At 35.6% G+C, this 26,992-nt stretch overlaps 1 protein-coding gene across 1 annotated transcript in view; it reads right to left on the bottom strand.

Moving 5' to 3' along the window:
• Positions 1-279: 279 nt before the first annotated feature.
• The window catches only part of LOC136835178 (PHD and RING finger domain-containing protein 1), a 150,524-nt gene continuing 123,811 nt past the window's right edge, over positions 280-26,992 (bottom strand). The window contains exons 11-13 of the mRNA XM_067098397.1: positions 6,833-6,897; positions 4,441-4,569; positions 280-1,762 (exon numbers count right to left, since the gene is read on the bottom strand). Coding sequence (XP_066954498.1) covers positions 1,547-1,762; positions 4,441-4,569; positions 6,833-6,897 — 410 coding nt within the window. The 3' untranslated portion in view covers positions 280-1,546. The remainder of the gene's footprint in view (positions 1,763-4,440; positions 4,570-6,832; positions 6,898-26,992) is intronic.

The raw sequence follows: 26,992 nt of genomic DNA on the forward strand, positions 1-26,992 counted from the left end.
TTTTTGCTAAATTTCACCTAATAATATGACTCAATTTATATACTTTTATCATTGCACAGCAACATGTAACATTAAATTATTTCTTGTCATTACCTTGTGGTTTAAGAAAACCACAAAACTGTACTGTGATTTTTAATTAGACAATAATCAAAACAAATATTTGAAACTAGACATAAAAAAAAGGGTTAACAAAGAAAGTTGGAACTAGAAATTCTCATCAATCATGAAAGATTTTTTTTTATTCAAAAAATATGAATTTGAGGGTATATAAGATTCATATAAATCTATTTCAATTTATTAAATGTATGTTGATACACACTTATAAGATATGAAAACATTTTTACATAAATAACCACTACAAACATAGACAATATACCAATTTTAGATGTAATCTATTACTTTTATGATGTAAGGAATAGATGGGTCTTCTACATCTGCTCCAGTCCTATCGCACTCAAATGCAGTGAGCTAAGTAAGAGTCAGTAATTAAGTAGAAAATTCCATGTACTAAAATAGTGTACTGTACTTTTACTCTTGAGATCATTACATTCAAGAGTACAACTTTGCAAAAGAATTATTGTTTACCCACAGCCTCTTATCTTTTGTGAGTGTACTATATTACTAGGTAAGATCTCCTTTAACTGGACGATTCTGAAATTTATTCTGAAATTTATCCATTTTTTTAACATACAGGGAAGTACACCATTAATTACTGTACATCAGGCAGGTTTTAATATTTCACCTGTGCAAATTTCTATTTTACTAAGTTTCTTTATTGTTCATAGTTGCCTTCAGAAATGTCCCATTCCATTACTCTCATGCAATTTAGACTTAAAACACAACTGAGGCATTCAACTGTTACTGACTCAAAACTAAATGTTATGGTACTTAGCCCATGGACAAACTCATTAATCAATCATTGCTAATAAGGACTATAAATCTCTTCATAAGGTTTCATCTAATTGAGTAATATTTCAATATGATTTGTCAGGTAATAATAGTCAACACTGCGATACAATCAAAGAGCGAAGTTTAGTTTTTGTGTACTATATTACAAGTGTTTGCACACTTCACTTTATTTTTACTTTTTGCAGAATGTACATACACGCATGTTTCATAAAAAAAGGTCAAATAAATAAAACATAAAATTACACCTACCAGAACCTATCCCATTGCTGTTCAAGCCCTACAATTTCAATCTTATCTCAAAAACTCATCCTAGCCAGTCCATAACTTCACTAATTATTCTTTAACATAATGTAGCTTCCCATCTCTTATTATGGTACAATTTATGGGACAGCTCTCACCTTCAAAACTATACTCTGGGTGATCAAGCACGGATTGGAAAGTTTTGAGAATTTTTACTGACAGATTACTGAAACCCAATGTATCCTAAAAATAAATTGTTAAAACTAATCCAAATCCATGCTCTAGCAATTACGTACCCATACTTGTATGTCAGCAATTACAACCACCCATGAATATAGCTCTAATTTAACATCACTATCACTATACAGTTTATGAAATTACTACAAACAAGTTAAGTTTAAGCTTTGGATTTGATGGGCGTTGGGGGCTTTGTTACCTTCGTGATCATAGCAAAACCTGGAGGTGGAGGGTCTGTTGCTGTAGGTTTCCCTCCTGGTGCCTGTTCTGCAGGCCCATTCAATTTCTTTCTGTAGTACTTGACCTTCTTTATGTACCCTTGCACTAAACCTCGAATCTTGGTGGGGTTTATTTCACCTGATCTATTGTGACATACCTAAACGGGGGAGAAAAAAAGAGAATGGATTAGTCATAAAATCCTCTTTTATAGAATGAGTCACTAACGGCGCTAATATGGATACACACTTAATTGCTTTCCCAAAACATTATAATGCATTTAAAACTCAAAACCAGAGTAAATACCAATTACAAAATAAAATCACGAAAAATAATTGCTTAAATGTTAAATATTTACAAAACCATGAAGGCCTCATATTTCCAATCTATGATCTAAGTGTTTTCCCTTATGAAGCCCACAAATGAGTGTATGCCATTACATTGAAAACATATTCAATAACTTAGGATATATGCATGTGTATAAATAAAGAAATGTTCACTGAAACTGCATGTATCCTTGATGTGGCACGTCAACCTTGAAAGATTTTTGACACAAGAAGTCTTGTATCCTTTCTTGAGAAGCATAGGTACCTTGCTGAAAATATAAGATGTGGGTCACCAGGATATAATTTTATAGTTGAGGTGCATTCCTTATCATTAATCAACTGTGTTGTGCTCCAGTTTTAAAAGATAGATAATATGCTCTTGCAAACAATTATTCAATTTTTTGCGCTTGAGAAACTGATCTGAGTAAAATTGTTTCATGTTTAGTTAATGAACTATAATTTTAGTTTTGTAATAGAGCAACATTCCTACAGAGCAGCTTTCATGCTCCGAACAAAACTGTTTGCTAGGAGCCCTTAATTACTTAGGTTGTTTCCGTGCTATTACTTCTTTTTGTGTCATCAATTTGAACAACCTTTGTCTTATTTCATTTCTTCAACTTATATGTGGTGCAATACTTAGCACGGAGTAATGCCATGTCTCTTTTTTGAGGAATGACAGATTTGTAAAAGCAGCCAATTGACAATTGCTTCTATTTTAAGCTACATAATAATTTACCCTCCCTTAACCTAACCAAACTCCGAACTCCTGGAGTGCATCCCTAACTTGACCTCAGATGAAGCAACAAATATAGTGAAGCACCATCTAACAAATTATAATTTTGGCAAGATCTTAATACACAGTAACATTATAGGAATAGCATATGAAGTTATGGGCTCTTTGTAAAACAATACTGATAACACGGGTTGACACTCTATGTAAAAGAATCTCAATTTTACCCCAACAAATTCCATAACTTCCATTTCCTGGAGCTCTCATGTTTAGTTAACATCCTGCTTTCAATGTACAACTGGGTTCTTGAATTTTTGCTTAATTCTGTACCCTTGTAAATTATTCAAAAACAGTGCATATATTTATTGCAACTTATATCTTAACCCATGCAATGAGGATAGAAATTTCTAATTAGCTACTATATGGTGCATTTTTTTTTCTTTATGGCACAATTGTATATTGGGATCATAAAAGTCCTGTTTGCTGTGGTCTGAAATTGGTATATCTCCATCAAATTTACATTGTCACCAGCCTATGAGGTGTATCAACACTATTATTGCTGTAAAATATGAAATTATTGCTACTTAGGTCATATCCACATTGCCATTATCATTAGGCATTATATGTTTAACAATTTACTAACCATCATCAGACATCCACACGTTTATGTAGATGATACAAGAAAATAAATTGATTGCTATTTTCAAAAATATGAAAAGACACTAAACATTTGCCCCTCCTGAGTACCAGGTAGCTTAAGAGTTTGTATTAAGTTTTATTCTCACAAGTAGAGAATTAGTTGTAATACCTTCCAAGTTCACGTTATCAGTTTAGGAATGAAAAAATATTATATCTTCCCGAGTTCACAACTTCTGTTTGAGAATGAAAAAATAAAACACAAACATAATAAACATGGGCGAAAATTAATAAAAATCTGAAGAAGTAACTGTTGCTGAACAAACACATTACTCTGGAAAAATAAAACAAGAAAATTATACACATAAGTGGAATGTTGACGAAGGGAATAAACTTATACAAACACATTTCTCTTATGACATGCAGAAATAACTTTTCCAGGTATCACTACCAAAGGAATAATCTTGAAATTCTTCAGCATGAAATAAAAACCATTACATAGAAGCAGTTCTAAAAACAGAATTAGCAACAACTTACAAATCTACAAAATCGCTACATATCAGCCCAACAAAGAGAGACAGCTTTAAAATGAAATTTTTTATACTAAACTATGATAGGCTACAAATGTATCATCAAATACTCTTTTCTAAATGAGCCACCCAAGTTGTGACCAAATCAAACATGCAACAAACTTCCATGGTATCATGCAGGTTTTCAAGTTAACTTAAACACAGGAAGTTAAAAACTAAAATTTGCCAAAGACACCAATAAAAATCTCAAGAGTTAAATAAATTTTTCAGTATCTAAATATTACATTGATATGCTTAAAAATCTTAAGCAATACAAATGAAGGCATAACAAAATTAAAACACTTTGATACATCTTCACTTACCCAATGTCAAATAAATATTACTACTCTCTACTCAAGCAAATAATCACTACATAAATCATGACAATTCATGTACTATATACTATTACATCTTCTTACTGTCAGATGAATCTTGCTCAACAAAGCTCTAAAATAAAATAGATATAGCTGTGGAAGAGCCAACTAATTTCACCCACACACAACATTTAACACAACCTTGAAAAACAGACTAAAATCTGTTCATTGTTACTAAACATGCCAACAAAACTGAGTCTTACCTTTTGAACACATTTGCGCATGATGTCCTTATAGTCATCTTTGTCTATTGTTTTCTTATTATAAAATGGTTTAAGGCTCAGTTTGACTTCTTCTACTACCCGTTCTTGCCGCTGAACCTTTTTCAAGAACTGCCGAGAATATATCTTTAATGAGAAAGCAAAATTCATTTGAATTCGCATACCTTAATATATAAACACAAAAAGTCATTTGCAATTTCTGTTAGAATGACAGTTCGCCCAAGAAAGTGCTCCACAACAAACTCAACCAAATGCATTGTCAGGTATTCCAGTTGAAGTAAAGGAAAACGTAACAGAAAAGCCAATACGGTATCATATTAATGGAACACAAGTTGAAAAAACTGAGATAGGCTGCAAGGAGCACCATGAGCAGAACAAAATGTAATCATCTTCATCATCAATGTACCATTAAAAGCCTTACTCCACTTCTATAAAATTATATACAAGCCAGATCACTTCAGTCATTCATTTTTGTAAAAAAAAAAAAAAATCTTTCATCAGAACAACAAACCTAGCTAATAAACCACCACTCTCACTTCAAAAGATTCAAATAATGTACCTGAGAAAAATTGCCACAAGTAATCATAAATGACAACAAAAAGTAAACCCATCCATTTTTCATTGCTACAGATTATCAATATATCAAATGCCTGAACCAGAAAAGCACGATAGAACAGCATTCAATGGAATATACGACATACAATACGTACAACCAGGCAAGACTGTCTTTGATGCAACTATTATTCTTTTCAAACGACCTTACGATAAACCATACCAAAAAGAATCTATGAACGAATCTCATTTGCTCTCTGTGTAAAATTAAATTTGTGCTCCTTGCAAGCACAACAACAACAAATATGCAAGTACTAAAATATTGGTTTACAGAACTTATAAAAAAATCTGTGAGATTCAACAAAGAAGTCAAGACAAAGAAATTTTGGAAAAAATCCTTATCCTACAAAAATTTTCTAAACTAAAATTTTTCTGTAAAATATCTTTGTTTCTGCCAAGTAAATTTTGTATGAAAAAGAAAGCTAATTATTAAAAAAAAAACATTAAAACTGGCAACAGTTTTAGGTTGTTATAATTTAAAAATAAATGTAACTTAACAATTGTATGTTGAATTTTTCACATTTCAAAGGGCCAGACTATCTTCAACAGTATTTTTTAAATTACTAAGAATAAAAAGGTGGCATACTCTGGTCCAAGATGAGTTAGTTAACACACTGAAAAAGCTTCATTACCAAAATGAGTGATCACTACCTGGTATTAACTAAGTTGTTGATAATCTTTACTTAAAATTTTGAATTCATGTATCCCAAGGGTGAAGTGATGATCTCTACATAATTTTACATAAAAACAAGCCACACATGGTTACTCTAAATCGAAGTATTAGCATGGCACTGAAAACATGTAACAGAACGCTTCACTTGACAATATTTACATGCAAACAACTCTCACTGAACACCATCAGCTATGACAAAAGAACCGACAAAAACAGGCAGCAATCTTCATCACTGTCTACTATGTGTGTTCTCATCCCTTGATTTATAATAAAACTAGAATTTAAAAAATTAAGTAGCCCAAGTGCCAGTATTCAGTTCAAGTTAGACATATATATGCATTATACTGAAAACACTTACCTTTATAACCAATACAATAAATAAACTACTTGCAATGCATCACCACTTAAACCTGAACAAACTAATAAAATCTAGCAGAGAATTCAATTGCACAAAACAGAGAAGTAATGAAAATCTAGTTGAGTTCCATCCAATACAAGTTCCAGTACATTTCCATGAAGAAAATTTCTGAAAAACTACTACTACAAGCAATCAATTAATCAGCAAATTCATGAAGCAAACAACATGCTAAACAATCACAGTCTGTCAGAAAGTCACAGAGGGATTTAAAATCTGTGCATCAGAAGAAAAGAATATCCCTAAAAGTAGCAAATGCAGTACAAAGCAGATACCCTCTCATTTTAAGGGTACTAAAAATATAGAACAACTATGTATGCTACATAAACATTAAATTAAACTTTGCTTCTAAATATACAGCATCACCCTATAATAATTTTCACATGCTGGAATTCATATAAAACAACACTTATCAAGAGCTACATGATAGGTACACAAGTTCATCTCCTTCAGTGAATGACAATGTTATAGTAGTTTTCTATAAAGCCCTATAAATACTACACTCAAAAAGTATGACGGCAAGAAACATCATTAGAGTTAGAGAGAGAGAGAGAGAGAGAGAGAGAGAGAGAGAGAGAGAGAGAGAGAGAGAGAGAGAGAGAGAGAGAGAGAGAGAGATTGATAAGCAATCAACTGTAATACATGCTAAATGAACAAAAGAAATTACTTCTCACCTTTTCTTTAACTTGAAGATCAACAGCAGAATTTGGAATATCTTCTTCATTACCATCCTTCTTACCTGAAAAAATGTTTAAAAATCAGTGTCTTGCATATACTGTATATAAACAGTGATTTACAAATTATCGATAGGTTTAGAGGGCATGAGATATTTAACCAACCACCTGCAGTATCAAATTATAGTCTTCACTTTTAAAACACTTGTAGTTCATGTCTGTATAGCCTTTCTTTTCATTAAAGCACCGTAATATGTTTGAAATTACTCATTCATCAAGGTGATGCGCTTACCCTTCAGTCTGAAAATTAAATCCAAAACTACGAGATTTGGTATAAAAGTCTGGTCTGATGTCCTCACACTGGGATCATATGGCTATTCAATAGTACCTATCAGATTTAAAGAGAATTCTACACAAGGCCTGTACTAAGTGGTTCATCTGTTCCCTTAGCCAAAGGACAAAGTCGTCATCCAATAAAAAATTCATACAAAAAACTTAACTTGGAGAAAATAAATTCATATACTGTATACAGTATATATTTCAGTCACTGATATAGGCAGTTTAGGTTTTGAGCACTATGAAAATTCTTTCTGATTCTTGAAAGATAATTGAATTTCAGGCCAGTTTTCTATAATTTGAGTAAATAAATGTTTTGCCATACCAAACTTTTCCCTATCTTTTCTATAGTCCATTCTTTATTTTTCATTTCTAATTCAAGAAACGTTCCCACTGTTAGCCTTATAATAGTCTAAAACTGGGCAGCAATCAATGCCAGGTGCTTGTGGGACACAGGAAGCACCAAAAGTCCCATCTCACCAAAAATGACATTTTCATAAAATTAAGTTTTATTATGAAAATTATAATTTTCATGATAAAATTGATTATTTGGATACTTACCTACTGTTAAGTTTAGTTACATCTTCACGCCATTAGGTGTGATCTTCATTTAAAAAAAAATTCAAATTACGCTTGGCTAACCTGTTAGGACTGTCTCTGCTGTCACCTGTTTCCCACCAAGTGTTATCAGAATGTTTATGTTTGAGTCAGAGTTCTTCATGACCACCCACTAAGATGTTGGGAGGCTGGGTGGGTTTCCACTTTAACAATAGGTAAAGTATCCAGATAATTAATTTTATCATGAAAATTATCATTATTTGGAATGAATCTTACCTACTGTTAAAGTTAGCTGACTACCACATTGAATGAGGATGGGGAGTTAGTGCAGCCAGTGGAACAATGTTCAGCCAAACGAACTAAAAGCTTCTCAACATTCCTGCCTGTTGTGTGATCCTTACTGGCAAGTACTGCAGCCAGATGTTTGGAACCACAACCGGGTGTAAGGTCCTTGTAGCGAGACTTGCCAGAGGATCCTTACAAGGAAAAAAGGACTATCTTGTAGAGTACTAGCGACTCCTGTGCCTGTGTCAAAAACCCATAACCAACAGTCCAAAACTCAAGACACTACCACCTTCATACATAAAGGTATGCTCTTATACACCAATGTGTACCTACGTGCTCCCAAATTCAAAAGCGGGATTTCCTTACAACTAACAATAAGATAGAAAGCAAGGTTAATACTGTATTATATTTGATTCAGGAGAAATCGTCCCCGCCGTGACAAAAGGACAAAGGGATTTATACCTCATGTACTGGTTCAGGTGAAAGCGTCCCTGCCACAACAAAAGGACTAAGGGCTTTAGGTCTTAATACCTCTTGTACAAACACAGTTGCAAGTACACTACACTGTTTGTGTTAGGAGCTGAGCTATTAAACACTATACCATTTCCTAGCCTGCTCTTTTGACTGTTCACCCATTCCCAAAGGCTCTACTTTCATGATAACGCATCTTACCATAACCCGTGTTAACTCCTTATTCATTTTAACAGGAGCCGTGGTAGAAATAAACTAAAGAGTGCCAGTTAACAGACTCACCTTCAGCAAAAGGAAGTGAAAATAGAACCACACGAGCTATGCATACCTTAAATACTAAAGGGTAATCAAACAAAAACATGGTTGAAACTCCTCAAGCCTAAACGGAGGAACTGAGACAGAAGAGGTGACAATGCCGGAATGTCAGCAATGACACCACAGAATGCTGAGAGACAGTACCAGATGCTGTGAACGGGTACTTGGGTGGAGAAGGTAGAGGATTCTTGTAAGACATCACCACATAAACTTGATGACAGTAGGTGTCATCTGCACGGATGGGGAATTTAGAGGTTCCTGCATGATGTCACTACATAACCATGAAGACAGACGGTATTGTCTGCACAACACTTAAACGGCAATTGCTGAGAAGCGAGAGCTGTGCTATTGCACGGCTAATTCACTCTAGATAATATAGCGGCTGAAGAAGAAAAGCCACTATTATCAAAAGGAATAAAGGCAGTCCCCAGTTTACGACAGGGGGTCCGTTTTTACGCCACTTTGTAAAATGAAAATCGTCTAAATTCCTCAGAAAACCTTACTTTTAATGCTTTGGTTGTACTGAAAATGATGTAAACTGCATTTTTATTGAGTTTTTCATCAAAAAAACCTCCAAATTTTGATTATTCTGCCGTTTTGGAGCCATATTTCTGTCGGATCGGCGACGACGATCGTAACCCCAGAACATGCGCCAAACTGGGAAATAATTTCTGATGAATATATCTGAAAAAGCTCGTAACCTGAACGCCATGTCGGGACCTGTCGAAAACAAGGGACCGCTATAATTTTACTTATAACCAATCAAGAGACAATACAGGGAAAAACTGAGAACAAGGGGGGTGAAGGGATATCTTTCACATGGGGACTATATCAGGAGAGCAAATGAAAACAGGATTGACGCATAGCTCAGAACTACTGAGGCAAACGTAATATGTCTGTATCCCTAAATAACTCTACGGTTTACACCCATCTTTATCACTCTTGATAAATGAGCTTTGCCACGCACTTAAGAAAGTCTGCACATGGCCTACTGAGGATCCACACAGCCTACTTGAACTGGGAGTTCAAAACATGTTAAAGTTACATGTAAATTTTTTCACTTGGAATGTGAACCGAACACTACTGAAGCAGAACTTGAAAGTAATTTGGGAAATTCTACAAGGAGATGACATGCAAAAAAAGCTATGGGGGTCAGAACCTAGAGGGAAAACTTCATATGTAGTTCTAAGAATCTAATATCCTGATTCAAGGCATTTTAGGCGATAGCCATAAACACTCAGGGGTTAAGGAGACAATGATGAGCCACTGTCTAAAAACAGAATGTGAACAGAACACTATTGAAGCAGAACTTGAGAGTAGTTTGGGAAATTCTACAAGGAACTGACATGCAAAAAAGGCTATAGGGGCAGGACCCTAGAGGGAAAACTTCAAATGTAGTTCTAAGAATCTAATATCCTGATTCAAGGTATTTAAGGCAATAGCCTTAAACACTGAGGTTAAGGAGACAATGAAGAGCTGTAAAGTCATTTGTAAAGTCTCTGCTGATCATGTTATTTGTAAAGTCCCTGCTGAGCAAGTTTTCTTTGGTGATGGCCCATTTTCTTTGTATCTACAATTCGTCACACCTGACGGGCCAGGTCACGTAAATCCAATCATTTAAACTATGTACGTAATTATTTATCTGTCCTCAATTTATGTACCGTGTATTTCTTCTTTCGCAAGCATCAAGATTGTATTCAACTTTAATTCTGTCTATTTTCACATTGCAAATTGTACTTGTTCGCTGTATTTTATTGTTAATTGTTATCGACCTCAGGTCACCTATGCTCCCATTGTATTCTGCGGCGTGACGCCAGTCTGCCGCTATATAAACCGCCTGGATCATGAATAAATCAGCAGTTCACTTTTTACCTGCTCCTTTCTTTTGCATCTCTTAAAGTGGTGACCTGAGGTCGATAACAATTAACAATAAAATACAGCGAACGAGTACAATTTACAATGTGAAAATAGACAGAATTAAAGTCGGGGGGAGTATTTGTAAAGTCATTTGTAAAGTCTCTGCTGATCATGTTTTTTGTAAAGTCCCTGCTGAGCAAGTTTTCTTTGGTGATGGCCCATTTTCTTTGTATCTACAATTTGTCACACCTGACGGGCCAGGTCACATAAATCCAATCATTTAAACTATGTATGTAATTATTTATCTGTCCTCAATTTATGTACCGTGTATTTCTTCTTTCGCAGGCATCAAGATTGTATTCAACTTTAATTCTGTCTATTTTCACATTGCAAATTGTACTTGTTCGCTGTACTTTTATTGTTAATTGTTATCGACCTCAGGTCACCTATGCTCCCATTGTATTCTCTTGATGGCAGATCTGCCGCTATATAAACCGCCTGGATCATGAATAAATCAGCAGTTCACTTTTTACCTGCTCCTTTCTTTTGCATCTCTTAAAGAGCCAGTGTCTAAAAACAGCTACTAATGGTTGGGCAGGGCTAATTAAAATGATTTATACATAACTGTTTCTGTTGCTTTACAACTGACTTGAGAGAGGGAAAGAAACATTCCTCCCCTTACCCTCGGAAGTAGGTCTACCAAGGAGAGGTTACAAGTCTGACACATCATCAAGAAACTCTGCCTCCTCAGGACTAATATTTAACTATTATCATTATCATTAAATGTACTATGTATATCATTATCATTAAATGTACTATGTATATGATGACAGCAGCGTAGGATGTAATATCTGTTATAGACTGATGAATCCATCCCTAGTTTTGATAAAAATACTTTCCAATTTTAATTATGGTAGCGTTTCATCCATGTTGCCGATGCACAATAATTTATAGTCATTAGTAGCTTGAACACTATTTTCTCAGCTTCAGCTACAACTTGCAGCATAAATTTAGCAGTATATTTCCTTGCCGATCTTTTATCCATACCGAATAAGGGTATAATGTAAAAATATATCAGTTCTATTCTACTTACCGTCATTTGTACTATAACCTACGGTAATAGTGTATTACCATACGATGGTTGAAATACAAGCAAAAGGGCTGTTGTTATCCGATTTGGTGATAAACAAAACAACAGTTTCTCGGTCGGTTGTTTATGGCTGTACGCTTTATGCAAGAGTAAAACGTTACTAACAATACTTTTATCATTCTCTGTTACTTTTTTAACTAGAAGATGGGATAAAGAGTTGGAGGAAAAGAAGCTTGTCTACTGTAATTTGGTCTCTCTTGCTGCCTGATTGTATGCTGATGCCTGCGGCTGTGCAAAATTTAAAACTAGTTTATAAATATTGCCATATCAGTATCAAATGCTTACCCCATTGCAAAATCGAATTATCATAAGGTGAACTATAGTAACATGAGCACTACCTGAGTATTTTAATAGTTTTATCACAAAAAGTGCATTTAGTCATGAAAATGACATGAAAATACAGTAATTAGTGAATATTTCTCAGTGAAAAATACTGTGAATGGGCGGATTTTCAGCAAATAATGCGTATACAGTATATGTTCCATAGAGAAATCCGCGAATAGACGAGTCCGCGAATCATGAGACCGCGAATACTGGGGGTGTATTGTACATGTATAAACACATATTACTCTTGCAGTAATCGAGCTGTAGCGCCAAGAATGAAATACTGCAATCAAAGGTACTTCTGCTTCAAAATTAGTCCAAAGTACCTGACCTATTAGAGGCAACTTAGGCTATATTGTATGCAAGTCCTAACCCAGTGCTAAGCCGCTTCAAAACTGAAAAAGATGCAGTATCATCCCTTCAGCATTTTCCAATACTAAACAGAATTCCATCATCTCATCAGATCACTTGTTATCCTGACATCAAGAAAGCCACACTCATGCTCAGCTAGGGTAACATCGGCTATGTGGTCATTCTGTAAAACCGAACCTTTCGGTTTCTACACTCTTCCTATGCAGCCTAATGCTTTCATCTTTGCTTGTTGTAGTTGACACAATGCAGAAAACAAGCACAATACCATACAGGAGAAATTTAGCCAGAAATCATAAAAATATAACAACACCAATTCACACAGCCTGTAGAAGCAAAGCACAACAGCACAATACCGTACAGGAGAAATTTAGCCAGAAATTATCAAAATATAACAATGATGATTCACACTGTCTGTAGAAGCACACGGCATGGAAAACTCTGACTTGAACAAAACATTCCGACACCACCTGGTGGGAAACAGGTGACTGCAGAGACAGTCCTAATGGATTACCCAAGTGTAATTTGAATTATTTAATATGCCGATCGCACCTGATAGCATGAAGATGTAAGCTAACTTTAACAGTAGGTAAGATTCATTTCAAATAATTCCTAAAGAGAGGTGATAATCATGAGTTAATATGACTACATTTCACTTTATGAAGAGACATTCTTCTTCATGTAGCTTGTGCCAGACAACATCAACATTTCTAAATCCTGTCATTTAACGCAGCAAATGCTGTTAAGTGTATCTATATAAACAGGTTACAGTAAACCCCCCGTATTCGCGGGGGATGCATACACACACCCCCCGCGCATTGCTAAAACTAACGAATACCTAGAACCCTTCTAAAAACACTACACTTAGAACTGCCTATTTTGATAGTTCAAACACACACAAAACAAAACTAAAAACGCCTACACAGGTATTATCCTACTTACGATGGGATTAGGTTAAAAAAAAAAAAAAATTTGTTGGAAAAAACATAAATACTAAAACATACCTCGAACATAGCCTAGCCTACACTAGGGTATTCGGTACCATGTATATATATATGGTAGCCTAACCTACACTATAAAATATACTCTTTACATTACGGTATAGTAATTGCTAACATCAGCTAATTCTGGAGTTCATGCAAAGTGACTTATGATAATTCAATACAAAGAGAAATGAATAACAAACAAAGAGAGCTTATTTACACTATGGTATATTGTATACATACACGGTAGCGTAGCCTACTTAATACAGTACAGTAATACTTCGATCTTTCACGATTCGAGTTGCGCGAATTCACACACACACGAACTTTTCCTGGAACCTAACTAATGGGCATATGCGATTTTTCAACACACTAAATTCTCGAAAACCCTGCAGAAGTGGGTATTTTAATTTTTGAAGTAATTTACAAGTTTTCATGCTTTTATGTAAAATCTGTATGAAAAATGCATTTCATGCTTTTATGTGTAAAATCTGTATGAAAAATACATTTCATGTTTTAATGTGCAAAATCTGTATGAAAAATGCATTTCATGCTTTTATGTATAAAATCTCTATGAAAAATATATTTCATGCTTTCATGTGTAAAATCTGTATCGAAAATGTATTATTTTTATTTTTGTACATGCATAAATATGATGCAAAGGTAATTTCAGCACATTCAGTTAGTGTACTTTTATAAGATGTGATACCCATTTGCAAAGTTACTGCACTTTTCAAAGATGATACCCCTGCAGAAAATGCATGTTTAATGTTTGAAGTACATTTTATAGTTTTATGCTTTTAACTGTAAATCGATATGGAAAATTTATATTTATATTTTTGTACATAAATATCATACAAGTATTATGTTCATTTGCAAAGTCTTTGTCACAAGACTTTACATGGCCTTGAGATGAGTTGTTCAGTCGCGCTCTTTTGATAAAATGAATCGTTAATGTAATATCAGAGATGTAACTAAGAGTTGTATAAGTGTCATTCTTTGAAAATTACTTTGTTAACCTCGGAGAAAGTGCTGGTGCAATCTGTATGTACATGTAATTACAGGTTCAGTTGGTGTGCTTTTACAAGATGTGATACCATTGTTACTGCATTTTCCAAAGATGTGATACCCTGTAGAAAGTGTGTTTAATTTTTTTAAGTGTGTTTTTAGTGTAAATCAGAATGGAAAATTTGTATTATATATTTGCGTAAAATACGTAAAAAGCAGTCAGTTACTTTATTACAGTATCTCTCTCTCTCTCTCTCTCGACAAAACATACTTTTACAACTTATTATTTCTCTGATCGTCATTACCTGTATAGTATATAATTTTAAATTGCTGTACTGTACTACCATCTACCAACATTATGTACATGTTTTCGATATTTTGCAGATTGCTTTTGTTATGATTGTGACACATGATGATACAAAGAAAAAACCTACTCTAAGTGACAAAGAAAGCATCCCATGAATTAGGGGTAACATTAGTATAACACGTTTAAAGGGATTTTGGAAGTTATTTCTGGATGGGTCCGTGTCACCGATGAAAAGTCCATTCAGCACTTATTTCTAGGTAATTCCAGATGCTAGAGAAAGGAAAATGCTGGAGTTTACCCCCAGAGCGGAGCCCCATAGATTTATGAACTTCAAAAACACGGAACCTTATCCTATAGAGATCCCAAGGTCAAAAGTCCCATAGGGAGGTGCCGTTACAAACCCATGTACCACCCGTGGACAGCACACAAACACCCGCTAGTCGCATTCCATGAAAGCAGCACCCCACTAGAATGATGTTTTATTGACACATGGTGGAGGTGGGTCATCACTCCCTCTCCGAAATAGATTTTTCTCTCCTTTTCTGGATCTCTGAAATGGTAACAGAGAAATAAACATAATTCTTAAACTAAAAGATAAAAATTCTAAGTGAACAAAAGATTCAAAAGAAACTTTTCAATCACTAAGTAACAAATAATAATGTACAAAGAAACTGATGTTAGCTTAAAATCAACATGACAATGTGAAAAAGTACATAAACAAAATAACATACAATTGAAAACCTTATAACTTAAAATGTGTCATTTAGACAAATGCATGGATAACATGAAAGTCAAGGCAAGCCTGACTGAAATGACCGTATGGGATAACTGAGGTGGAGGAGGAAATGACTAGGAATCAGAAGGAACCAGAGGGAGGGACAACGTTCCTGCCGCGATTAGAGAATTTAAGAGCTTCTATTTCAAATAGTGGCTTTGTACAACCGTGTACCTGGTAAGATCCATGAAATTCATGTAATACGAAAGTAATTAATGGAGGTACAGCTCTGATATCATGAACTTTTTGGGACTGAGTCAGGGTTAGCCGTTTGATAAAGTAAAGGATCTGTTGTTTGGACATGAGATTACCCCTCCTTCCCTGATAAAGAGAGGCCCAGAAGAGATGTAGGAGAGGACCTGTCTAAATAAGCCCTCAAAAGTGAACTGGACACAAAAGGTCTAGAGAGGCAGAGTGAAGAATTTTCCAAGCCCACCTATGTACTTCATTTTTGGCCAGGAAGGTAGGGATGACAAAACCTCCTGATGGAAGGAAGTGGGTTGGGTCCCAGAGTGCAGACAACTCCGAAATTCTAGCACCCGCCAGGCTAACTGAAAACAACGCTTTTCCTCAACAAGGAAAGGTAGGGCAGGATTGATTATCGATATCTGAGGTTAACTAACACGTCATTTAGAAACCAGGGAAACCGTATGTGGGCCGGATTACCGCCTCAGGAACATGCTTTAGGGATGGAAGAAAAGTAAGGGTCTGTGAGGTCAATTTTGAAACCATACAAGAACACTTTACGTAGAGAGCCATTTGACTGTGTAACAGTTAAACCCTTTCAAACAGTGATCTAAAAGGAGATTGCTAAATTAATGGTCATTACTGTAGCCTCAGATTCTCTTAAAAAGAAAGTACACTTAATTGCTGATCGTCTATCTGATTCTAAAATTGACAGGATCAACGTTAGCATCCCTTGAATACCACAAAGCCAGGGCATTTTTGATTTTTGAGGAAGCTGACACAGTCTGAGTTACTTGTGTTAGTTTCGGACTGGGGGATTCGGATGTGGGCGATTTAGTTCTAGTAGAAGAGGAAACCAGCTGCTCTTTGGCCAGTAGGGGAGCCACTAGATAAAACGTCCTCAGTTTGTGGAGGACTTTCAACAACAAGTTCACTGGAGAGAACAGATTTTCCACCTGTTCCAATCCAATGACATTGGTCCGTGAAAAGAGCTTGAGGTCCAGGTTGGGAGCCACGAATGAGGGAGCTTGTTGTTGAGCTTGGTTACAACAAATCTGCCTCAGACCCGAACTATTATGAAACTGTGCAGTACCAATTTTTATGTCAACCATTTACTGTATTTCCTTTTTTTAGGGTAATAAGCTAAATTTTAAATAAAAATTACTAACTTTAGTTCATTTAAAAGTTAGCTTAATACTTTGGGAGCATGATTAGGGTCATATTTAGTACTTAAACTCTGAAATAAACATTTATTAGCATTTTTTAAAGACCATACCAAACTTATAAAATTCACCTGTAACGATAACCTTGTAAGTTATGACTATACTCTAATTCACATTGTGTTATACAAACGTCAACATAACGATTATGCATCTTTTTCATGGATCTTTTAAAATGTTATGCCATAATTCTCTGTATCCAATCATATTGTATATATTCTTATATTGCTTTTGTATTATAAATTGCGATCATGGCGATCAATGTTTATTTTGCCGCATTCAACTCAGTTCTGAGCGCTTTTCTTGCTTCTAGTTAGCATAAATGAATCTCTAGATACTTTCTTTATATGGGGCAAGGTTATTTTTCTTTATACGGAGTGTTCTTTATATGGGGCAAGGTTATTTTTCTTTATACGGAGTGTTTTTAAGTCGAAATACAACTAAAATACATGTTGTGAAATTAATTTATCTATTTTCGTTAATAGATGACGATGGCCATTTGGAGGCGTTGTTTTGTGCAACAAAATTCAAGATTCCGTTCGCTACTTTCACTTGATTTCATCATAATACGAGGTTTACATATTTATCGGCGTAAAAATAGCAGTAATGTGTCCTTTCATGCCCAATAGTTTTGATTAAAATACTTTCTCTCCCATTTTAATTATGATCAAGTTTCATCCATGTTGCCGCTGCACGATAATTTACAGTATAGTCAGTAGCAGCTTGAATATTGTTTTATCAGCTTCAGCTACAACTTGCAGCTTAAATTTAGCAGTATATTTCCTTGACGATCTTTTATCCATACCGAATAAGGGTATAATGTAAAAATTTATCAGTCCTTCTACTCAACGTCATTTGTGCCATAACCTACAGTAATTGTTTATTACCATACGATGGTTGAAATACCAGGTAAACGGCTGTTGTTATCCCATTCGGTTATAAGCAAAACAACAGTTTCTTGGTCGGTTGTTTATGGCTGTACGCATTTACACAAGAGTATAACGTTACTAACAATATTTTTATCTATCTTTTTTAACTACAAGATGGGATAAAGAGATGGAGGAAAAGTTGTCTATTGTAATTTGGTCTCTCTCACTGCCTAATTACGCTGCTGCCTGCGGCCGCACGAAATTTAAAAATATTTTATAAATAATTCTGTTGTATCGGTATTAATCGCTTACCCCCTTGCATAATCGAATTATCATAAGGTGAATTATTGTAACTCGAGCATTATCTGGGTATTTTAATAGTTTTATCACAAAAAGTGCATTTAGTCATGAAAATTAGATGAAAAACAGTATTTAGTGAATATTTCTCAGTGAAAAATACAGCGAATGGGCGAATTTTCCCCCAAACAATGGGTAGATACGTTCCAAAGAGAAATCCATGAATAGAGTCCACGAATTGTGAGACCGCGAATACGGGGGTTTACTGTATATAAATGATAGTACTGTTCAACGTATCAGGTAGAAAAGTCACCCAATATGTGTGTCTGTTTTTTATCAGCCCTTTAGTTTCTGTTATTAAGATAGAGCCTTTCAGCGACAGGAGTACGGGAAGAGCTTCTCAGATTTAACAGCTTGTGGAAGTATAGATTTGACTATGGTAAAGAACATCTTTATCTTAAACTTAAAAGATTCAGTTGCTCATGTGAATTTACTAACTTAAATAAAACGAAAAGTAAATTCTACAATACATCAAATTTTATGCTTGTAATACACAAGTTAAAATACAATAAATGCCCAACCTAAAAGTGTCCCATGCAAGTAATTTAACTATGAAGAATGAATATTTACTTATATTCAAGCATGCTTTTTGCTTGTGCTTGTTATAGTAATAAAATTTCCTAAGTAGTTTGGTTTTCTATTTTTATCACATACTGTATTTACCAGCATCAAAGATGCTATTTTTTTTCCCCCAAATAAGTCTTGAGGCCAAGGCCGAGGGTCATGTTTTTCATTGGCATATCCTAACCCCAAAGGAAGGATATCTCTGCTAGTTAATGATCTGAATGCCTGTATATGACCTCTGAATGAAATGTACAAATTATTCTTATCTAAAAACCATATACAGTCACACTGAATCATTCCCATGTCAGTAGATTATAGTAAATGAGTTGACAGGTGAGTAGCAACTTAATGGTTGTTTATCTATACAGTATTACTGGTATTTTCGCTTTCAAAACCCTGACCTGAAGCAAACTTTCTTATCTGACATAGGTAAAATTGTGTTACAATAGTTAAAGGGTTTATCAGTAAATATTTTTACAGCAAGATTATCATAATCATAATCAAAGTAGATATTTACAATATGAATTCACAGCACCTCAATGCTTTGAGATAGATGAACGTGAGCAGTGAACTAAAGATATCTTGCCACATTAATTTTTGTTTGTTTTCTATTCTTTTAAATTTTGCTAGTCAAAACTGGGGTGCATCTTCAAAGTTGGAGTGTCTTTGATGCCAGGAAATATGGTAATTTTTTTTTTTTTTGCAAGAGTTCTATATTCAACACCATTCATAATCATCACTAAGTCTTTTACATCAGCTTTTCACTTTATAGGTTAGATGTGACACGATTCTCTCTACTTGCTTTGCCTTTGTGCACTTTCTGTCTGATCTCCCTTTAGATCTAAGTCTTCACCTATGCCCTTTACCATTATTTTCTGGGCATCTCTACTTCTATATCTACCATTTTCTGACCATGCTTTCCATATACAGTACTACTGTACAATTAGTTGCTGATCTGGAAATGGTACAAATTTAGAAATTTTCAAGTGCCTATACTGTATTACAGTATAAAATACAGAATAACTTGAAAATTAATGCAGTAAACTATTATTACAGAAATCACCCTTTTGCCAGGGTGCTGATGTTTGCATTCATCACTGCCCCAGGTTTTACTTTTCCTCTCATTTTCCTATTATTTTTGTGTACAGATAACACAGCTGTTATGATTGTGTGTGGAGATGGGGAGGAAGGCTTTAAAACTACTTCTCAGTTATAATTAGTTTGTCCTCATATTCACAGCATGTCTGTTGACTTGCCCCTTCCCAAGAATCTGTATTATTTGATGTATTGTAAACTGTGTTTATATACTGTTTACATTATTGTACTGCTTTGTTAACCTTCTGCCCTTGTAATTCTACTTATATTTTACTTTTCTTTCCCGCATCTTCTATAATTCTTAAATACAATATTACTTACTTCATATTTTACTTATAATTTATGATAAACACATTTAGCTATAAAAATTACTTGACAAGTATCCAGATACAGTACAGTATCTAAACACAGATATAAGGGCTTCGTATGATTTGGGAATGTACTTGAACATAGTCTTTTCCAAATATAATGTTTGAATAATGCAAAACATGTTTTTATACAAATCCATTACTCAGAAGATACCTTGTTTCTAATCAGGATCTGGGTATGCTTAGCAGAAGCTCTTTTCCCTGATATAACAGATTGGTGTGATAGATTTCCTTCATGGAAAAATGCACCTTATAATTATATAAATTTTCATACTAAAATTTACTATTTGGATACCTACCTGCTGTTAAAGTTAGCTTATATCTCCGAGCCAATAGGCGAGTTGGCATTCAAACAAAAGATCGAATGGCTCCCCAAATGACTGTCTAGTACACCTGTTCTCCATCAGGTGTGTTTCAAATGTTTTAGCTCGTCAAAATTCTCCTTAACAGCTCACTAAGTTGTGGGGAGGCTGGGTGGGGTCTACTTTAACAGTAGGTATCATAAATTTTATGAAAATTTATATTATTTAGGATGAATCTTACCTACTGTTAAAGTTAGCCGATTCCCACACTGAGAAGAGGATGGTGGGTAGTGCAACTAGACAAAATCCGCTCGGCAATCCAGCTAAAGGTTTCTTGCATGAAACCAAAAACATCCTTACCTGATCGGGAATTTTTTGTGGATCTTACTGCCACCAGAATCTGGATTCCACTCAGGGAGCAAGGCTCTCATAAGTGTGCAGCAAAGAGCAGCCTTGCAGAGGAAACTGCTTCAATTCAGCCAAAATGAAACACAAGCAGTATGAGGGGACCCCTGTGCCTGGGTCCAAAGTAACGACAGTCACTAAAAATAAATACCTTTATGATGTAAAGGTAAGCTCCTATACAATATATGTACATTCATGCTTCCCAAAATATTAAAACCCAAGGCTTAAAACAGAGAGACTAAAGGATTGCTCTTTCTTCAGTTCAGGAAAAGACTATCCACTACTAGTAGCAGACTAAGGGATTTACTGTTTTCGAATGATTCTGCATACTTAAGGTAGAGAGCAGGCAAAGTCAAATGCACTTCTACTGTAGCATATTAATCCCATCCTCAAGTGACAAATTGCCATAACACTAAATGAAGTTGCAACAGCTCTCACAATATGAATGTTTACCTTCAATAAAGGTAGAAGGTGTGGAGCTAGTTCTCATGCACTATCCTAATCAAATATGTCACAGAGAACTTTGTGTTCTTTGACGAAGATGTTCTAGGTTTCTAAAGCCACAAAACAAAAGGTTAACTTTGCCTCTTCCACGCTTAACCTTTAACAAAGACATTCTAGGTTTTCTGAAAACAAAAAACAAAAAAGTTAACTTTGCCTCCTCCAGGCTTAAACATTGACAAAGACAGCTAGGTTTTCTAAAATCACACAATTACAACTTTGCCTCTTCCAGGCTTAACCTTTGACAAAGACATCTAAGTTTTCTAAAACCACAAAACAAAAAGGTTAACTTTGCCTCCCTCAGGCTTAACTGTTGACAAAGATGTTCTAGGTTTCTAAAATCTCAAAACAAAAGGATAACTCCCTCTTCCAGGCTTAACCTAAGTTTTAATTGCCCTAACAGGACAGAGAAGTATTTCCTCTTCTTCCCCACCAAAGAGGTTAAACTGGAATTCTTACAGTTCTCTGCAAGACTTAGCCTTAACATCATTCTCAGCTCTAGGGCAAAAAGATAAAATAGAATTCCCTTTACAACAGCCTTAAGGAGGGTGCTTATAATAAATTTACTCCTTTAACTCCTGAAAGTGCTAAATAAAAGAAGGTTCATAGTAAATAATTCAATGGAACTCATTCCAGAGGCTCAAAAGAATCTGCAGATAAAATGCAGACCTGCGTCCAAATTCCAGAGAAAGACTGATACTAAGTTGAAGGGGCTTCAATCTCAACTGCTCTCAACACCTTAAGGTAGTGATCATCAGCCAGATCTAATACCACATGACGCAATACCGAAGAAAGTATTGAACGATAACCTTGAAAGCAGACAGCGAAAAAGTCTTAATATGTCTAAGAAGCAGAGAAACTTTTATGTCTACAAGGTTCAAGGTGCTGAAAATTCCTCTTGAATGGCACCCCGAGCAATACAAAAACCACTGCTTCTGACACAAGGCCACAGTTGTTTTCCACTTGATTAAGGATAGAACCCATCATGCCTTTGAAAATCCCCTTATTGGCAGGATACAGTTGAGCAAATCTAATCAGTTAATGTGAGATGCAAAAGTTAGTGGAAGTGCATGGAATTCTGTAGTTAAGTCGATTTCCCATTAACGGAAGAATAAGAGACACATCTACCAAGAGATCTGTAAAGTTCGAAAATCATTTGCTCTAAGGCTACTAGGACTCTACAGGAGTCACTAAGCAATTCTTTTACTTGTAATTTCTTCAATACTTCCTTAAGAGTAGATAGAGGGGGGAAGGCCTATGAGTCTGAATCAGGCCAAACTTAAAGAAACACATCCACCGCTCAAGCCTGAGGGCCCTCAAAGGAGTAGTAATCCATTGGTTGTTCCTGTTCATCTGCATGCTAATAAGTCTATATTTGAGCACTCCTCTAATCCCATAGCACTTGTCGAACTTGTGGATTTAATGGCCACTCTTTGAGTAGTTTTTTTTATTTCTGAATCACCAATCGCCAAAAACACTGTCCTTCCAGAGAATGAATTATCAAACCAATATCATGTTGTTAATTAAACTCAAAGAAGCAAACTTTCCACTATTTACTTTGTTTCTGACCTGGGATAAAACTGGTAGGCATCTTCGATGGTCTTTCCACTGCCCTGACATCTAGTAAGTTTGTACTAGGGGATGTAGTACCACTTGCACTTGAAATACCTAAAATCCAAGAATACTGAAACCCACTTCAAAAACATAACTGCCTGTTTTAATAGTTCAAACACAAATGTCATTAAATAACATCCCTATGTTACCTTAAACTATCATCTAAAACACTTTAACACTTCAAAGTCATTACCCTAAAAATATATAGCTTAAAGCTAAAAAAAAACTATTTAAACCTGGACCAGAAACATAGATTTTCTCTCATACAATAAAATGACTAGTTTTATTTTTACAGTACATAGGGAAACACTGGGAATTCAGAAGTCCCTACTGTACAGTACCTAAATATTTAATATGCATTGAAAAAATACATTTATCAATATTTTATTACATTAATATCACTATTTGAAAATTAGTAAATCATTTTTTAATCACAAAAAATGTATTTAGTCATGAAAATAAAATGAAAATACAGTAATTACTGAATAGTTCTTGACAAAAAATCTGCAAATTGCTGAATTTTTGCTGAATAATTCTGGGATAAGTTCCTCATTATTCTGAATGGGGTCAACAGTAGTGTTGACCATTCTGTTGTATGTAAACGTAACGCCACTAGTCAAAATTCTTTGTTTTGTGTTACATGAAAGAGGGAAAAAACAAAACCAGGAGGTAGGTTTAAGAATAAAATAGTCAACTCTTGGTTTCAGAGCCCCTCGTAAAGAACCTGACGACAATAATGGCCCTAGATTACTTACATGTTTAATGAACAGTAGCTGTAAGTTGTAATATCTTATGCAAGAAGTACTATAATGAGCTTGATTATTCTGACAAAGTCCCCAGTGAGGCTGTTTCCTGACAAAGAAAGTCACCACTTAGACTTCTGGGCTAAATTCTTCAAGTATGCCTGTTGTCTCTGACTCACAAGCCTTCACTAGCAAGTAAGATCACTAGATAAGAATGAGGAGTTAGGGAAGTCGACTGAAAATTATAATGCACATAGACTGAGCCAAGTGATGTAACAGATTCTTGGCCTTTGGAGTACTGTTGACAGAGTTGGCCAACTTGAAACAGTGACTCAGTAGAAAAAATTTCTTGCTCCTAAAAATCGACACCATCCACCTGTGAGTAACAAATTCCCTATGAATACTTACGGAAGCACTTTACATGAGCCCAAACAAAGTGCCTTGAACAGCAATACCTCCTCTGTAAATACAGCTTGAAGGCACTTACGTGACTTAGGATGTACTGGTATGAGAAAAATGTCTCCTGTATGTCCATCAAAACATCTGATCGTTCTTTTGCAGTCACTAAAACCATGCTGGAAAAACCAAAATGCATGGGGAGAGACACAAGGTTATTCTGTCTCAATGTGTCCAACAATGGCTGCCAACCTCCAGTTGCTTATGGAGCTATGAAAAAGTCAGAGGTAAAATCCCAGTGAATACTGCCTGGTCCATTTCATTCTCTCTAATTTACAACCTCCTATTAAAGAATGAGAGACTTCTGCTGGAGAAGACAAAGGAACAGCTATAGGAGACTAAACCAGTGGAGTGTAACCTAACCTAAAAGAAATCAAAACTCTCCTTCACTGCCACCACCACTCAAGGTTCTGCTTCTAAGTCTCTCCAAGCATGCCAGGAGGCTTGCAATTGGCCATCTACCAGAACCTGAGGGCTGAACTTATACCTGGAAGGTATAAAGCAAGACTTGTACCAACATATCCTCCCTTAACACCTTAACCTGCACAGCATAAGCCTTTACTACAGACAGGAGCATAAGTGTTCTCACTTCTTCCAAAACTGAGTTAGTATAAGCATGAAAACATTAGCCTGAAGCATCAGAAATGAGTTAAAAGCTAAAACTCTTCCTTACTAAACTCCCGCTGAAACCAAAAATACTTAAGCCAGCTTCACAATGCTCCCTAAGCTGGCGCCAAAAACACACTAAGCTGGCATCTCAGCCTCACTAAGCTGATGCAAAGAAGAGGCAATATATACTAAGCAAAAGTTCAATAACAGATGAAAACTTCAATTTAAACTAAGATTCTGTTTCAGCACGTCCAAAGTACTTATCAGTCTCAAGTTCGTCTCTCCACAAGAAAGAGGAAAGAAAACCGAATCTTTTACCGAAGATGGTTTAAGCGCCTGTACTGCAAGCCCCAGCAGACCTAAAGGGAGCTTTGTGTGCCTGAGTACATGAAAACTTACAAATTGCACTCTAATTGAAAGAGAAAACTTGAATTCTCTTTTTCAAATACTTAAAGGGTGCCTAAATACTCAAAGAGAAGCAAGACCTATTCTTTATGTGGCCTCCTTTCCTCAACTAAATGAGGATACAGCGAAGCGTAATGCTCCAGCAAACGCCGATCAAATCAAAGGAGATCCCTCAGTTTCAAACTCTTCTTCTGCCAGAGGGCGACAGGAGATGACAGAAGCCAAACACCTGCACTGCATCCAAAACTCAATGTAAGGGAGACAGTCTAAAGCGACTTGGCTGAGTGAAAGAAAACGAGGCGCCACAAGAAAATGGGAAATGTTGGGAGGTGAGGGAGTTACGATGACTCTCCTGCCTCACCCAAAAGCAAGTCAACATACTTGAGAGTATTTCCATACAACACATCCTTACAAAGCTATGTAGCTAGAATAATATCTAGCTTGGAAAGCAACAGAAAATACTGTAACCATGGTGGTTTTGGAAAGAGAAACATTATTCGAGACAAGAGTAAGAGATTTGCCGATAACCTAATAAAAAGCATGTAAAGAACGAACTAGTGCATTTCGATGGAGAAAGAGGAATAGGCTAGCAGACAAAGATTTATAATGACCAAAAGATGAAGAGATTGGTTAAACAATCGATTGAGTCGACATAACATCAGAACACGTAAAACTCGCTACAGACACATTATTTTTAATAAAACTGTCTATACCCATATAATTAGTCCTATCGGTTCTAACAACCTCATACTATGTAGCTAGAATAATATCTAGCTTGGAAAACAACAGAAAATACTGTAACCATGGTGGATTTGGAAAGAGAAACATTAATCGAGGCAGAAGTAAGAGATTTGCCAATAACTGAATAAAATGCATGTAAAGAACAAACAAGTGCATTTCGACGGAGAAAGACGAATAGGCTAACAGACAAGGATTTAGAATGAACAAAAGATGAAGAGATTGGTTAAACAATCGACTGATTCGACATATAACATCAGAATAAGTAAAACTCTCTACAGACATTATTTTTAACAAAACTGTTTACAGTATATCTATATAATTAGCCCTACTGGTTCTAACAACCTCATACTAGGTGCCGATGACGGCAGAAGTTGCATATCTAGCGAAGATGAACATTTACCAAAACAATCTTTCAGCTAACTCATTATACAACACTATGAGTGTGAAAAACGGAGAGCCACAGTACCACATCACCCCAAGAACTGACCCAGTTCCCTGGCAGCGGACTCTTTCAACTGTCAGAGGGCAGTCCTAGGCTCGGGCCATATACGGGCTCAGGCACTGACACCTTACCTCTTATAACGGAACATAAAAATGATCGCACACTATGGGGGGGACCTGGACTGGTTCCCTAACCAATTCAGACAGACCTTGTACTGACCAAAATAAGGTTTACATCCTGTTCTAAATTCTCAATATGCTTTTCCTGAACCAAAAGGGGAATGGAGGGCAGAGCTAAAGAGGAAGCCTCAGTACTAACTAAAGCATTAGCAAAAGAAAAGCCTACTCAATATGGATAACAACAGACAAAGGGCCTGGAGAAGGGGGAGAAATGACAGGTTGATAACCTAACCACAGGCATCCCCCGTTAACGGCAGGGGTTCCGTTCTCGGTCGAGCGCTGATAACTGAAAATCATCGTTAACTGGAACATCACAATAATTATGGTAATAAATGGTGTTTACAATGCCCTAAGTGCCGATAAACT

This window comes from Macrobrachium rosenbergii, chromosome 55 (assembly GCF_040412425.1).
Source record: "Macrobrachium rosenbergii isolate ZJJX-2024 chromosome 55, ASM4041242v1, whole genome shotgun sequence".
In the NCBI taxonomy this organism is placed as follows: domain Eukaryota; kingdom Metazoa; phylum Arthropoda; class Malacostraca; order Decapoda; family Palaemonidae; genus Macrobrachium; species Macrobrachium rosenbergii.